Source organism: Pezoporus flaviventris, unplaced genomic scaffold (genome assembly GCF_033815535.1).
Source record: "Pezoporus flaviventris isolate CSIRO_AGI_PZ_B2104156 unplaced genomic scaffold, CSIRO_AGI_Pfla_v1 ptg000035l, whole genome shotgun sequence".
Taxonomy (NCBI): domain Eukaryota; kingdom Metazoa; phylum Chordata; class Aves; order Psittaciformes; family Psittacidae; genus Pezoporus; species Pezoporus flaviventris.
This window is the reverse complement of record NW_026892583.1, coordinates 6,003,040-6,019,690: the sequence shown is the minus strand read 5'-3', so window position 1 is coordinate 6,019,690 and position 16,651 is coordinate 6,003,040. Positions and strand designations below refer to the sequence as shown.

At 40.6% G+C, this 16,651-nt stretch overlaps 1 protein-coding gene across 1 annotated transcript in view; it reads left to right on the top strand.

The window, feature by feature from the left end:
* Positions 1 to 1,278: 1,278 nt before the first annotated feature.
* The window catches only part of LOC133273801 (cytosolic phospholipase A2 epsilon-like), a 32,692-nt gene continuing 17,319 nt past the window's right edge, over positions 1,279 to 16,651 (top strand). The window contains exons 1-3 of the mRNA XM_061462359.1: positions 1,279 to 1,305; positions 3,510 to 3,582; positions 14,630 to 14,766. Of these exons, the coding sequence (XP_061318343.1) occupies positions 1,279 to 1,305; positions 3,510 to 3,582; positions 14,630 to 14,766 (237 nt within the window). The remainder of the gene's footprint in view (positions 1,306 to 3,509; positions 3,583 to 14,629; positions 14,767 to 16,651) is intronic.

Genomic DNA, 16,651 nt, shown 5'->3' with positions numbered 1-16,651 from the left:
GAGTGGTCCATCCATCAAATTGATGTCTTTCCAATTTAGAGACAAGGATGCTATGCAGGACAGTGTTGAACGCTTCCATAGTATTAGCACTACCATAGCTCTTCACCCGCAGACTGTTTCCCAGGCACACAACACAAAAACATCAGTTCAGCTGCTGTAGGATCTAACAAAACTGCCAGCAGTTAGCCACTTTCAGATCAGTTTTGGGATAAATGACTAAGTTTTTGAATAAATTGGCTGCTTCTCTGATTGAAGGTCTTTTTTTTGCTGAACTCAATGTTAATGGGAATGTTATCTTGTGTCATTTTGCATATCTTTAATCAGAAGTGTAGATACCTCGTCTTAAAATGGTTGATGACTAAAGTAATTTTCATTCAGTGATAAGCTGTAGGGTCAGAATTGACTCTCTTTATTTTGTGTTTTCCTGATGTGTGTTTGTAAAAAGGGAAGACAGACTGTGGGTACTGTGAGTGTAGAGTATCACCTGCAGTTCTCAAGTGGTCATTCACCTGTGTATCTGCTGCTGCACGATTTTCTCTCAGAAAATGGAGAATTTGGTGTCATTTGTATATAATAGTTTGATGATACTGCATTGTGTTTAAAATATCTAACTGTTAACATTTAAGATGAATCAATATATGCCCTAATTTGGAGGAGAAACTGTTCGTTTTGTTTTAGCTAACTTAGAAGTTTTGTGTGGAAAGGTTTTAAAAGCAAGAAAACTTGTATCCACCTGAAAATATATGAATGAATTCGGGGGAACATCCACCAGCAAGCAACTAAACCCCCTCTGCCTCAAAGGAGAGCAAAATAAATGCTTTTTTTTTTGCTAAAATATAAGGTCTTTTAAAGTTATTTTGTCCACAGCACTTTTCGTTGCTGATTGGGGTGCTGTAGAGCTCTGTATTCCTCCAGCCTACACATTGCTGCTATCTTTTCTGCTTTGTGGATTGCTTAGGCTGCTATGTCATAGGTATACATGCATAAGTGCTGTGCATTATCACTCTCTTATCTTGAATTGCTCATAACTCTTGGCACCCTGGTGTGTACGGCCTTCCCCTAACACACACCTTTATCAAATAAATTCAGCAAATCCCTCCCCTTCTCTCTTTGTACTTTCCCTTTCAGACAACAAGGAAGGTGGGGCATGTCTAAGCCACTTGCTCCTCAGTAGGTGCCTCCTTAAAGTTTGCAGAGGTACCTCGTGAGTCACTTCCAGCTGTTGCCTCTAACACTGAAGTGTCACCTATATCCAACTTGTATGCAGCTGGGAGAGCAATGGGCTCATACTGGAGTGCTCGTGAGGTAAGAGCGCATAAATTCAGACCATAATGCATTAGAAGCTGAGGATCTCTGACATGGGTTTGTAATTGGGATTCTGGTGCCTACAAGGGGACTTGGGAGCTGTTAGTCCAAATTTATGTATGTATTTACTCATTTATGTCAGAATGACTTACAGCTTTGTTGGGATTCGCTGCCCTGTGGAGATACTTTTGGTCGTGGAGGGAAGCTCAGCTGCAGTGGGTTATTCGCATGGAGGCTGGGAAGCAGTCCGAGGTACTTCGCAGCAGCTTGCTATGGATTTGAGCTGAATCTGTGGTTTGATGCAAGCATATGCAAGTTGGGCTATTCCATAGCCCAGCATCTCCTAGCTATGAGTACAGTCACATGCTGTGCTCAGGTAGCTGTGCTAGCAGCCACCTGCTAGTGGTGTATACAGGAGCGTCACTGACTAAAGCCAGTGTCTAATCATGGACACAAAGATGGTCCTAGTTTGCTATCTGTGCATGACTGACACCCAAGAAAATTTTGATCTGCCTTTGTCCATAATTTCTCTGAATATTGGTTTTTATTATTTCTTTTTTGTGGGATATAACCAGGAAGGAAAGCCCTAAGTCTGCCTGTTGGGCCCCAGGGAGTCAGCATAGTCTGTCCTCTTCTCAGCTTAGACATTAGTCTGCTGTTTGACTGTGAGCAAGTTATTTAATCATTCTGTGCCCTGCTTTCCATGTTGTAAAATGGAGATTATAGAGCGTCTCTCCATAACACAGGTGTGTGTTAGCTTAAGTGTGCATTGATGCTTGGAGACGTCAAATGTGGGATCCTCATGGCTTAAGAAAGTGTGAATGCCTAACCAAACTGGTTAAAGAAACACTCAGGATCTATAGGGTCATCCTTTTTAAAGGAGGGGAGAGTAATGAACAGTCTGGCAATGGTCTTTGTGTGGAAAGTACACATACAAAGCAAGGAATGGGACTGTCCTCCCAGCTCTTCCCCTTGCTCTTAACCACTGAAGCAGCCTCATGAGAAAGAGCAAAAGTAGAGGCTTCCATCCAGAACCTGAATTCAGACAGAAGACATTAAAACATACCCTTCTGTTTTGGAAAGAGACATAAAATACAGACCAAGGTCAGTTTATCGCAATTCAAGGGTGGCAGGGGAACTTATATCCAACTCAACTGGATCAATTCCTAACTGGAAAAAGCAGAGGAGTGACATAATCCCCTTAAAGAGATTTAATTGAGTCATTTTGCTAGCAGGGAGTGAGAGAGGCATTAGGTAATGACTTCCAGTGAAGCAATGGCTAAAGTTTCAGGTACTAAAATGTGCAAGGATTAATAATTTGTTTGTGTTGTGTCTAGTTATTTCTTTCCTCCTGTGCATGACATTTCAGCTAATGATCTTTTTGCAAATGTCCAGCATCTAGTTTGGGTAGGGAGGTTTCATTAACATCTCTTCCTAAGCTGTTTTCTTTCATGTAGGTTTTGCTGCATTTGTGCTGATGGTGCCTCACTTGCTGAACAGTTTAATTTTCCTCTTGGGGCATGATGCTGTTGAACAATGCTAAGATACTGAAAACTACAGTGTTGTGATTAAACATTTTACTATGGATTGCTTCTGTTTCCTAGCAGTTCTTTGTATTCTCTCATTCTCCTCTTCCTGACCGCAATAGCTGAACACCTCACTACTTTTCATGTATTTGCTCTTCACTGTTTCTGGGAAAAGTTCCTGCTATAGATTTTAAATGGAAAGTTGGATTTTTTTACTAAATAAGATTATTTGAAGAAAATATATGCTTCCGTGTGGAATTTCAACAGTTCAAGATAACTAAACTTATCTTTGTCTGCAGACGTTTTGCAGAGGTGCTTCTCATGCACACTCACTTTTTCTAGCTTATATTTCCTGCTTAATTGTTGATAAAGATTTACTTTATATTAAAAGGTCCTGTCATGTAATTCCAGCATTAATTTTATTTACTACATTATCAGTTTTACTGTTAATTCTTCTATTAATGACATATATAAACAGAGGAATATCTCCTTTTTTTCTACGTCTTTTTTTCTTTTTTTTTTAAATAGACATGGTTTTAACTTCCGAAGCAGGGCAAGTTCATCTTCCAATTTTGCTGCACGGCTTCAAAAATTGCAACATGCAGTGGGAAGGAATGTTTTATGAGGCATAAAAGATTTAATATTAATGCAGGTAATAACTTTGCCATTTTTCTGCAGATTGAAGAATGCCCGTGCTGCTCACTCTCAGTGAAAATCATAAGAATGAGAAATCTGAGAAAGGTAGACCTGCGTGAGTATGACACCCTTTCCTTGTGTTTCTCAGTAGTTCAGTCCTGAAAGCAGAGAATATAAGCAAGCACTGTAACTTGTATCTGTGCATGAAGTGTTGCCATGGTTTCAAATATTGATACATATTTGAATTTGAACTATTCTTAGAATACAGTTTTGTATGAACAGTGTCTTTCAGTTTATAGAGTGTTATTATTAGTGGAAATATCAAAGGTCTACTGTGGTGTACTGTAAAGTGTCTTAGCTGCTAACAAGCTTTAGAGCCAGTTTTGCTAAATAAATTCAGCTGTTAATTCTCAGTTGCAGTTTTTGATGCACTGAGATGCAGGCTGCACCTTTGTTTCTCGACAAAAATGCCAGCACTGATGTCGAGGGGCCTCCAGAGCCTGTGGGGTAACATGGGAGCTTTGGTATCATCTTCTGTACCTGCCTGTTTTTTTTACAGACAGCAGAAATATGTACAGACACTTCTGAATTCCTTTTTGCTTTAAATCCTAAGCTATGCATTTCATGGCACATGAATAGAGTCACTTGAATGTAGTATGTAGAATGATTTAAGAAAGTAAAGATAACTAGTTAGGCCTACATATATGTATTTCTGTAGATATTTGCTTTCTCATGATTAGACTTTGCTCAAAAGTGGTTTTTTAATGCTACTTTTTGTGAGAATGTATTAGTTACACAATTAATGTGTTTAACTATTTGTAAATATTTGAAATATATTTGTCTCAAAGTATATTTTAGGAAAAGATTATACTTCCTATTCCCATTTCTGTGCAGTTTGAAGTTGTAAGTGAGTCAGAGGTGAGGACACAGATTTGAAAGATGACACAGAAATAATTCAAACTGAAAAAAGCCATCAGTACTTTGTTGGGGCTGGAGCTCAATTAGACCAAGCTGTGGTTTCTGGAAGCCTGCCTGTCAAAAATAAGTATGCTTTGCTCTTCTTCAGCTGTGGCACTGCACAGCTAAAATGTGTTTGTGCAGAGGGGCTGTGACTGACAACCCACAGTGTCCATGCCTCCTTAGGTCTTGCACATGTCATATAATATAGAACTTGTTATTTTATTATAGGATGACTGTGGCAATCACCTATAATCATGATTTCCTGACCCTTACCCTTTGTGTCAGACAAAAGGTTGTATTTATACATGGTGTGAACATCATAACAAGAATTAGACTACTAATGTGCGTTGAAATCTTATAGGAATAAGGCTTACTCACGAGTAAGGAGAATTTGCTCCTATGTTATTTAGGTTATAAGGCAACTATAATCTGAGTAGTACACATCATTCCCAAGACACAGTTGCAATTTCTGGGCATGTTTGAATTTGGCTAAATCTTCCAGGTCAGAAATTGCAAGAACAGTGATGCCAGACCAGTCCAAAGTTTCATTAGGATCAACAGTATGTCCTCAGAACTGGCCTTCAATAAAAGCTTTTGGGCAAGACAAACACCAAAGCATGCTTTTCTCTGCCCCACTCTCCCAAGAGAGCTGTGGTTCATGAGGTCTGTGGCTCAGAGACCGGGCTCCTGAGTCAAAAGTAGTGTTTGCATTTAATTACCATGGCCAAAATACTTGGTACTCGGAGGCCACCAAGGGATTTTACTTTGGTATCTTCCAGCTCACTTTGCACTGGACCCAGATGCTCAGTGTCATAGAAAAACATCAGGCCCAGTTTATATATACTGATTTATATACTGATGTTGTTAATGAAATAGTTACAATTTTCTCTTCTTTTCCTTGCATGGGCAGCAGAAATGTCTAATTGACAAAAGCTTGTCCTCTTCAGGGCAGCCTTAAATGGCCTTTTTTGCGTATTAGTTAGGGTTAGTACTTACACAAAGACAACTGCCCCTTGTATTTATTCCAAAGAACAGAAAACCTATCATTATCAGCTGCTTGACTGCAGCAGTCTCATGCTTTAAAAAAGCTTTATGGCTATCACAAACCTTCATAAACCCATTCACTGTTTCTGCAAAATCTGGATTCACTGCCTGGATGGTGCTGTTTCTCTGCAACTGTATAGGATGGTATGTGGAGATTTTGGAGAGAAATGTTTAATTGCCCATAGTCTGAAGATTGATTACCCAACAGTGCCAGCTTGAGGCACTGGCAAAATAGTGAGTGAGCCATTGACAGCATCAGAAGGGTCATGTCTTGGGCTAGGGATCTCCACGTTCCTGCACCCCATTACAGTGCACAGTGACACACAAACGAGTGTGGTGGGTGAGACCAAAGGTTTCTCCTGTCCCATGTTTGAGAGTCGTCAAAGACAGGTGTCTGGAGGGGAGTATGGAACAACATCCCCAGTCTGTTCTTGAACCTACATGAACTGTACACAGCAACAACAGTCTTTGTGCCATCTATGGTTTCCAGGTCAGAAAAACCTTTGCTGCAACCTCAACGCCTCACACTTGTAGTGGCAAAACTCAGTTTTGCCTTCACTGCTGAAAGGCCTTGATCTTTTTCTGCCATCCAGTGTCTTCCCATGATCTTCCCTTACTTTCCCTGTCAGCTGATATAGTGGAGACTGAGTTTCAGAAGGCTTCCCACATGTGGGAAGGGATTGGTTGTTGTAAAACCCTAGTTTTCCAAGGGTTGGTTGACTAGCCCAGATGGCTGGAAGAGGGCATAGCTTTCATCCTCAAGTTCCCCTGCCTGTTTCTTCATAGAAGCCTTTGAAGGCCCTTTGAAGCCACTTTTATGCAGGGATCTGCATTTCTATCATTTAAACATGGGAGAGTTTCTTTCTGGAGACACTTCTCTGCTGGCCAGGTACCAGTGCATTTCATCTCATGTGCTGACGATAACAAGAACCAGATCTACATTGTGTAAATTCCTCAGCACAGATCTTGTTTTCAGCATCACTGCCCAGGCCTTCCTTGCTGTCCATTTACCTATCCGAGCACACCCGGCGCTCACTGTTCCCAGAGGCTGCCACTGCAGTCAGCAGGGCACAAGCTGCCTTGTGCAGCTGGTGGATCTGGGTTAACACTGCCCTTTACTAGGTGACAAGGTTCCCTGACCTTCTGGGTGGGAAATAAGATCTTCTACAGAAAGAGAAACTTGTTTGTTTCATGGACTACATATGAAATATAAAGTAACATCTTCTACAGACATTTATTTCACAGAAATATTCCTTTCAGGAGACAAAAAATGTCTTTAAAAGTACTGGGCTGCCCTACTTTTTATTAGCAAGATCCAAGGCTCCAGAAAGCTTTTCCTGTAATGGCCTACAGCTACTTTCTTTCTTTTTTCCTTTAATACGACAGGGTGATCTCAATCAGTATTATCATCAAGCCTTAGGCCTGTCTTTAACTACAGTATTAAATCTTGGTCTTGTTAAATCTGAGCTTTGTTGTTATGAAATTTCATAGAAAACTCCCAATACTACACTGCCCATTGATTTTAAAAGCTGGAAGGCAGTATTACTAATGTTTTTCCTTATGTCACCTAAATCCTGTGTAACACCATTCTAATAACAAAATCCCTTTCATTGCCATGTTCTCCAAAGGAAACTATTGTCTGCAGAAAGAAATGACTGAAGATGTGCACACAACATGCTGTGTATACCTCTTACCTTTATCTCTGACTGTATCACAACTGTGAGGGGGCAGCAGCAGTCTGTTTGCTTTAAGGGTGAAAGCTCTTCCCTGTCAAAACAAGTGTGGTTGCTGACTTTTTCCATGGCTGAGCGAAATCCTGGGACATGGTCCTCTCAATAAGAGCTTTCATGTCTTCTCAGGCTGTCTCAGCTAAGCTTCTGATGCCACTGGATGCTTGAACAGGCTGCCTTTACACTAATGGAGAGAAACCCTAAAAGCAGCCCAGGGTAAATGCTTGACAATAGGAATCTGCACAAGGACAGAGAAGTAGATACATGAATAGTTGCCAAGTTGCAATGTGGCCTGTAAACAAGGATTTCCTAACTGGTTAAGAAACTGAAACAAACAGCTATAAAAGCAACAGTTAATCACTAGAAGCTCCTCCCTGTGATGTCATATCCTGAAGCAGAGCTTTTCTTACTGTAATTGTAAGCTGTTTTGATCAAGATCTAATTGCATAACTACCAAGATACCTGTCAAAATGGAGCCCCGGTTCTGATTGATGTTTATAATAACAAAGTCATAACCACAGTTAATAATAGGAGTAATAAATAAATGGATAATCTCAGTGAATATTATGTGAATCAAGTTCACAGCTGCAGCTCTTAACCTCTGTTCCTTTCTATTCAATCTTCTTTTTGGCTTCATCTACACGTTACCCTAGTCTGCTCCCACACTTCCTCAGTTGATTGCTACCATCTAAACACATGCAAAAATCTAGTTTCCCCCAGGTTACCTATCGTGTGTTTGGTAGTCTAAGATATTTTTTTTATTTTTTTCTCTTTCTCAAATCTTTGATGATCATGAGGGAATGTAGTGTATAGACCATACTGTGTATTGTATTGTATTGTATGCAGTTGTATTGATTGTACACACGGCAAGAAGCGTGGAGACAAAAAACCTCCTCTGTGCCTTGATAGCATAATAAGCTGCCACTGAAAAGGACAATGTTATGTATAATCAAGGAGTTCATCAATATGTTATTTTTTTGGGTGTTCTTGGTCAGGGCACTTCCCTACAGCTATGGAAATAACTACATTTCTACTGCTAGGAATCAGTGGATTTTATGTAGGTACATATGCATTTTTTGCAGCCATGCTGGCTTCTGTGCATGCAGGACAGAAAGCTGTTCTGGTAGTTAAAAGTATTATGTGCAATTTCCCCCCATGACTTCCTTCAGATTCTTGGTGTAACCTTGGAGAAGATGAGTTTCCTGAAAACCTTAGTTCCTCATCTCTAAAGCAAGGACTTCAGCAAGAGCATTAGGAGTCTCACAGGAGCATTAGGAGGATGAACTGATTAACATGTAAAGGACTGGTAAAAGGAGTAAAGAACCTTAGGTAAATGTTAGGCTCATCTCTGCCTCAAAGGCAAAGGTGAGAGCAACTACCATGTTCTAATACTGTACCAGCACAGGTGGTATTGCAGCTGTTGTCTTTCATGGAACAGGGCTGATCTTTAAAGACTTTTGTGATGGTAATACATGTTCCTTTTAGACTTCATTATCCTCTTGTTTAGTGGAAGCTTCTAGTTGAAAAAGCTTCTGAAATGTTTTGTATTTTTTAAAAAATGCCAAAACCTGTTTTAAAACAGGTTTGAAAAGGGTGGAGACAATGGAAATGAGCAAGGGAGAAGCTTGGGTGGAGAAGAGAGGCCGGAATGACTAGGTGACAATGGCAGCAATGTAGAGCAACACAGTGCTTTGAGAGGATGCAGATCCATGCAATGTATCATGATGCTTCACTCTTCCTCTTCTTGCAGTTAAAGGCAGTGGCAGACTGCTCAGGATGTGATTTTCTAGTTTGCACTTTGAAAGTTCCAGAAAACCTGGATGGATGTTTCTGCTGTGTTAATATATTACACAGATATCACAAGTCTAGGATGATTCCAAATGTACAGAAGCAACTTCCGCTGTTGTCAACCGATAAGTATGTGCTTTGATTTCTGAATAGGATTTCTGTATTTACAAATTTGCTTGGGCTGATCTGTGTAACAGCTTCTCACCACTTAGGAAAGTAGCCTGAGCATTGCCTTTTCCCATGCTTACAGCCTCCCACATCTTCTTAAAAGTTATTGTGCCTTGGTGGTTTTGATCATCCTTGATAAGAACCATACTTTACTCTATATCCTCCTTACAGTTGCACAATGATGTCTTGAGTTTTGGACCAAAGTATAATTTGCTTGACCCTGAACAGTAACCACAAATTGAATGTCAGCAGATCTGTGTTTACAGTACTATTAGTTTTTATTTGGACATAAAAAGGAATTCTTAAATAATATGAAGATTGATAACAGACATTTACTTATTGCAAGAATTTCTTCATTGTTTATTTTTGAGGTATTACTTTGATTGGGCAAAAAAGACATAACTTGTCATCTTCAGTATTTTATCATGGAAAAACATAATTTTAAACACATTTTTGTTGATTATTTCCCAATAGATTTTTCTTATACACTGTTAAAGAACCTGCAGTATCTGTTCTAGTTCTGTCCTGGTTGTTCCGGTTTCATCAAGCCAGCAGTATCTGCAACTCATCCAGTTATGCATTAAGCAATGGGACTGATATTGTAAGCAGTGATTCATTCTTTCCTGTACTCTCTGAGGATAGACCTGTTTTGTTTTATGCATTTGTGCTCTCTTAGTGTTCTCTCACAAGCATCTAGATGAGTACTGCTGAGGTGAGCTGCATGCTAAAAGAACAATGTGGCCTGTGGTATGTCTTAGTCCCAACAGAGGTTTATTCAGAAGACAGAGCAGTGCCAGGGACAGCCATGCCCACTGGCGAGATTCACAGAGCTTGAGGACCTTTATCAGTGGTCGTCTCCGGAGAGGAGCTTCAGGCAACCTTTTTGCTGAACCAGAGACATTTATTACCTTGTAGATAAGGACCAAGAACTCAGATGTGATTTGCTATTACATGGGAGGCCAGTGTAAAGTAGAGAAGCTAAATTAACATGGCTGCAATATTCCACATTGCTGAGAAGACACATGAGAGTGTCCATGTGAGACTATGGCTTCTCTCTTGGGCACTTGGTATGACTGTGTCCTCAGCAGGAGCTGATAAAGTAGTGCTGCAGTAGCAGCCAGCGAAGGTTAACTAAGATTCATTCAAAAATGTTGGTGCTGCTGCTTGCATTGTGTTCTGCCATTAAATTGGCAATCTTTCTGAATGTCTGCCTGGCAAAGGTATTCACCTTTCCTACTTGTTCAGCTCCAATCTGGACTACCCTCTTTAGAGTGCCCTTTCTGTTCAAGAACAAAAAATAGACAAAAGGGGTCTTGCATATAAATGTTCCTTGACAGTTAGATGTACCTATTCTTAATGCTTTCCTTCATTCTTAGTTGCAAGAAAGATGCTGTGAATTGTTATATTAGTTGGGAGTCCTGAAGGACTCCAGCCAGAATATGAGCTTATTTAATTTCACTGTGAAAATAGGATTAGTTGTAGTCTTGTGACAAAAGGCAGTCTGGAGGCTGTGTTTATATGTGACTTACTCTGATGGGAAGGAAACTTACAGTAGAAAAGACATATAAAATGTAAAGGCTTCGCTGCCAAATGTTGGCAAAGCATCCAAATCATAGTATTTATGTCAGGATGAACCATTGCTGCGATGTAAGCTTTTAATCCAGGCTGAATGAGTAATGACCTTAACAAATAAACCAAATAATCAAACTGTAATCTTCACCCATGTGTTATGCCCCGTAGGTCCAAAATTTAATTCATAGGGATATTTCTATGGAAATAACCTGATTTCTAGTTCCACTTTGCCAAAAGAACGCATCTGTAAGGGTGATCCAATGACACCTGCACCTCTGTTAGCATGTACAAATCTTGCAAGAACATCTACATATACCCAAACTGCCACTTAGGTGATATAATTTACCCTTGTTGCCCCTGTTGCCTTACGGAGGAGTTGGGGTGGATGGGAGAAGTTGTAGCATAGCTGTTGTGGGCTTCCCTGCATTACATTGTGTTGCTTTATGTACTGTTTCTTTTGACAGTTATATTGGATAGTACACAGAGGCTCTAGGTATGGATTGTTGCCTTATTACTTGGACACTGTATGTGTTTGGGAAGGAAAGGTAGCAAAATGTTCAATGAACATACATTCTTACTTTATGTGTCCAAGAAGGAGGTTTGGAGACAGTGCCCAGGTATCTCGGAATTGGTGTCTTGGGCTGATGTACAATATGCAGATGATCGATTAATTGGTTTCCCTGCAATATAATTGACATGACATGTTTATCTTGTTTATTGCCTTCCAGCATAAACATGAGCATCGCATGACAGCAATTCCATATGACACCATGTAGGTTCATCTGGGCTGGTCCTTTTCTGAAGCAGGATCAAGTTTACCTTGTCAGTCACTCTTTGATATGTATCTGGGGATCAATACCATCTGAAATGAGTTACCTAGAAAAGTTATAGAATCTCTTGCTAGAACTAACTCTCTTTGAGCTGGGGCAGTTTTCCTAATGTTTATATTTATTTCCCTCTAGCCACGGACAGACACAGATCTTTGTCCTCTTTGTATCAATCATTTGGACATTACAGATGACTATTATGTTATTTGATAATCTTTGTAGTTGTTGAATTAGCAAACTCAATTCTTTCAGCTCTTTCTCATGTGTCAGCCTTAGTCAATCCTCTTCAATCTGGACATATTTGATTTTAGTAGCTGGTAACAATTAAAGCCTTTTATTGTGAAGGAAGGAAAAAAGAGAAAGATAACTGCAACACAGAACACTGAGCATGTGTTTGTTCCTGCCCAGTGCTGGGAGTTTATGCAAAGCAATCTCAGCCCTAAATCTCAACATCTGTACCATGTTTAACATTCTGTATTTGGGATCTAGTCCAAAGTTTATCTAAATCTGTGTTATCAGATAAGTTCTGCAACATTATGGTTCTGGGACATAATTTGTTATTCTTCATGCAGTGACTTGGCTGTAATTGTCTGGTTTTAGATTCGAATATCTTTGCCTATCTGCATTCTTGTGTTGGGCTATGTTGAAACTGAAGCTTCACTACCTGCTAACTGAGCTGGTGTTACACGTGGATTATCAGGTTGTGGGACTTTGTTTTTGCTCTTATAAGGGTGAACAGCTTTGCTAAAGAGTAGACTAACTTCTGAAGTCAGCTGTAGTTCTGTTGTGTTCAGAGAGGGTAAAAGACTCAACAGAGATCCCACCATGTCTTTATCTAGATACAAGATTATAAGTCACAAGTTTAGGGTTTCTTTGATACTCTGAAAATATCAAATGCCAGTCTTTTAAATCAGTATTCAAAGCTAGTATGTACAACAAAACAGACGATAAATTAACAGATTCTCCAAAACACACATATCAGTAGTCCGCAATTGACTGACACAGCTGCTGAAGAAACAGATATGCTTACTTTTATGTGTTTCTCTGACACCATCTGGGGAAGTAACTACGCAAAGTTGATATTAATTTTTTGCAAATGTTAAAAACCAATGGAAGAGAGAGGTAAATAGATTATTTTACCACCTTCTTTTATAATAAATTGTTATCTAAAGGTACATTGCACATATTCTGCATTTTAAAATTGTAATACTAAGTCTAAAAGTATCCTACTGTTACTTATAAGAACTATAGACATCTGCATTTGCAGTGTTAATTTCTTCCCTCCTATGGACAATAAGGGGGAAAATATCAGATGCGTGCTGAAAAACTGTAAGATGTTTCATGTTCAGATGGTATCAGAAGACTGACAGATCATACATAATAACCTGATTTCACAGATTGCTTTAAGCAACTCCTATTCATTACCACATGGGTTATACCACAAGTTTAAAGAAAGTGTGGAATGCCAAGCAAGAGACTGGTAGAGAAAAAACAATATAATTACTAGTAAGGCACACTCTTCTTGTGGGTCATGTGGAAATACTAATAACTAGTTATTTTTTGCATAGCGCTTTTAGTCATGGGATGTCAAAGCAGAATGCAAAAGAGTAAAGGACAGTTATCGCTGTTTTATTGATGAGGAAATGCAGACAGATAAGCAGGCTATATTTTAATGGAAGCAATTGCCCAAAGTGACTTAGCCTGGAGCAGAGCTGGGAGTGGAGCCAACATGTCATGATAGATTTTCCATCAGGATACCCACTTGTTCATAAGGCTTCTCAGCATGTTTCACACAGTACCAAACTGCCTGCTATTATACACGAATCTAACCTGTTACTGTGATTGGAAAGCAAGTTCTTAGAACTGGAGACATTAGAGACAGTTGTAGTTGCCCAGCAGACAACAGAAATGCCTGCTAAAAATGAGTGTAAACAGTGTACAGAGCCAAAGGACAGCAGATTTGCTCCAAATGGGAGGGTTGGAAGGGGTGAATGACAGTGTAGAGAGAGTCGCATCACTCTTCACTGTTCAGGGTCTCAGTTTGTTATCACAGGTTCACAAGACATCAACTCCTTTATGCACTTAGGAGAAATTGCCCAGCAGTGCTCCGTGCTAAAAACCCATTTCCATCTTAGCAGTACTGGAGAGAATGCTAAACACCAAATACTCTACATACATGAGGTTATACACACAAAAGGAAAGTTAATTGCACAGTCATAGATGTACCAAGCCTGCCTCTCACCCAAGACCTCTGACAATCCCCAACAGTGAGGCAGGGTCGAGCAAGGCTGTGCCTTCCTGGCTGAGGGGCTGTTTGCCCCAGCTTGAGGTGGGGGACTGCTCTTGGAGCCCACCCCAAAGCAGCCCCATGTATTATGAAGACTTAATGGCATACTTGTAGCTAATTGTGCAGCCCTGTGGTACATGCACACCTTTCTCAGAAGTTAGAAGTTTCTTCAGTATCGGTGTTCGGAGTTTAAATCAGTAAGATAAAAGTGCATTGCTACTTTTGCATATCTGTTGATGGTGAAGGGATGTGATCACGTGTTGGGTGGGACAATTGACTTATTGCATGGAATGGACTACAGATACATGAGTGCAGCAGACCAGAGGAGGAAAATTCTTTATATCCAGACCTTCTTTAGCTCTTCTGTTCCCCTCTCAAGAGAGCAGGACAATGTTAAACCCCTGTCTAAATGCTCAATTAGTTAAATAAGTATTTTATCCTTTAAAAAGCTTCTCTTAAAATGTAAACCTTTTTCTTCTCTGTCACAGAAATCTGTTGATTTGCAACAAACAGGGGACATCCCAATGCTGGATTTTGTTCAGTAGAACTAGTTCTGCATATTTTTTTCTTACCAGTTGTCTTTATTTCAGTAGCTTCTTTGAATCTTCACTAATGACCAAAGTTCCCATAACAAATAGCAGTGAATGTTTTTGAATAAGGACCTGTCAGAAAAGCAATAGAAACAATACCTCCTTCTTGCAGCTTGCTGTCTATATAGTGTTATAAGGCTATGCTCTAAGATATTTATAGAAATTTGTAAGTTACAACGTGCCTTTCCAAATGCAGTTAGTCAAACTGATTGCTACGTAAGCCTGTCCTTGCCCACTGCTTCCCCTGAGACCGTCCGGACCAAAACTGTCAAGAACTGCAAAGATCCAGTGTGGAATGAAACATTTTGCTTCAGGATCCAGAGCCAAGTAAAAGTAAGATGCACGGTGCCTTTGTTTTTCTTTTGGGTCAGAGATCTCATTGTGTGATTGATACATATAGCACCCTAAAAATAAGTATGTGTGAGGGACTACAAGGACATGGGTAAGAGGATGTGCAGTAGCATGCAGCAGCAAAATTATTTTCTACTATAGAAAAGGAAAACAAGATATTTAACAACTGTTCATGTAACCTCCTGTCACTTTTCACTTTTTCCTTTTTTCTTTTTGAAGTTCCTGCTTTTCAACAGTAAAGGTGAGAATTTCGGAGTAAATTGAACAGCATAAAAGACATTCATGGGCTTAGTAGTGGAAGCATCACAGTGGTGTTCTTTTTAACTCTTCCTTTAGAACAACAACCTTGTGATACAACTATCAGAAAATAAAGTTTGCAAAAGACCAGCTGAGTTTTTACCGTGATGATGAATGTAGAGCTTCAGAAGATTTGCTAGTCCCACTGTCCACTTCCTCCAAAAGGCAACATCAGCATCAGAGTCTAGGAATCCACAAAGATCAGTGATAGGCCAAGTAAAGCCCAGCTTACTTCACACCTGGGGAATCAAATACTGCTTTACAGCTTGCACCCTTCATTTCCTAGCACTGGTGGCAGAGCAGGACAAGAACTTTTCTGCCAAGTGTCAAATCAGTAGGCCAGTCCCCTGGCTCTCTTGAGTGTCAATAAAGTCCTCCAAAAGGGTATTCAGAACAGCTCAAAGCGTCGCTACACCACAGGGTCTCCAACGGACGATCACTCTTGCCTTTGTCTGCAGGAGTTGCCCATGATACAAGTTCTCAGGCTTCCTTCCACAGAGTTAGGTGGTACTGGTCCTGTTTAGTACAGCTTTCAGCTTTAACACACCTGCCCATCTACAGCCTACATCCAATGCTTCCCCCGCAATCTAAAAAATTCTGATGTCTTTCAAAATAGCAGTGAGACACAATTCCACTGAGCCCTGCAGGTTTGTCATGGAGGTGAAAGGCAAGGGACAAGTGTTGCAGCATGGGAACAAACACCCACTGCTCAAGAGCTGTTGCGCCAGAACACCCCTTCCTTGCAATGGTTTGTGGCTGACAGGTCTTTCAAAACTGCAATAACACATGTTAACATCTGGAAAAAATATCTTGGCTACAGGAAGCCGCTGGAACTAGTCCCTCACAGAGTAGTATTTGGGAGGACCTTGCATTTACTTTGCAGTAACTTTGCAGCAGGAGACAAGACATGTGGCATTAGACCCTATAATTTTCGGTGTGTAGTGACAGCAGCATGGCAGCTGTTGCTGTGGGCTGCACAAAATGTGTCCTGGGGATCTAGGACAACCAAAGCTCTCTGGCGTGTCTGTCAGTGTTGCCTTGCTCCTGTCTGGACTCAACAGACTTAAGTTAAAGCTCTCACAGGTTTCTTTCCAAATGCTTCAATAGCTCTGTTCATTACCCACTGACCAGAGCCAGTGTGCTGGTTATTTTGTCCTTGCCTGTCTGGTGCATCATTGAGGTATTGATTTTCCTAAATCCTAGGAGCCAGAGTTCAGTAAATTCATATAGTACACTGTCACTGTGGGAGAGAAAAACTTGTTTGGGTATGTCAGGCTGGTTCCCATGAGGAGCAGGAGTGTTTACCGAAAATCATCGGTTTAGATGAATGCCTGACAAAGCGCAGATGGTGAAGAAGCGCTTCCCGGCTGGCGCTGTGGGCAGCGCTCCCCTGGCTCCAGGAGGGCCACCCTACCTGGAGCTGGTAGCATGCAGCCACACTGAGAGCTGGCTCTGCTCACTGCTCTCCCAGTGATGCTGCCCTCATATCCCCCCTCAGGAGTGGATAGAAACAGTGAGCTGCACAGATAACTCCAGCTGCTTCCCGCACAGCATCCCAGCGGTGCAGCTG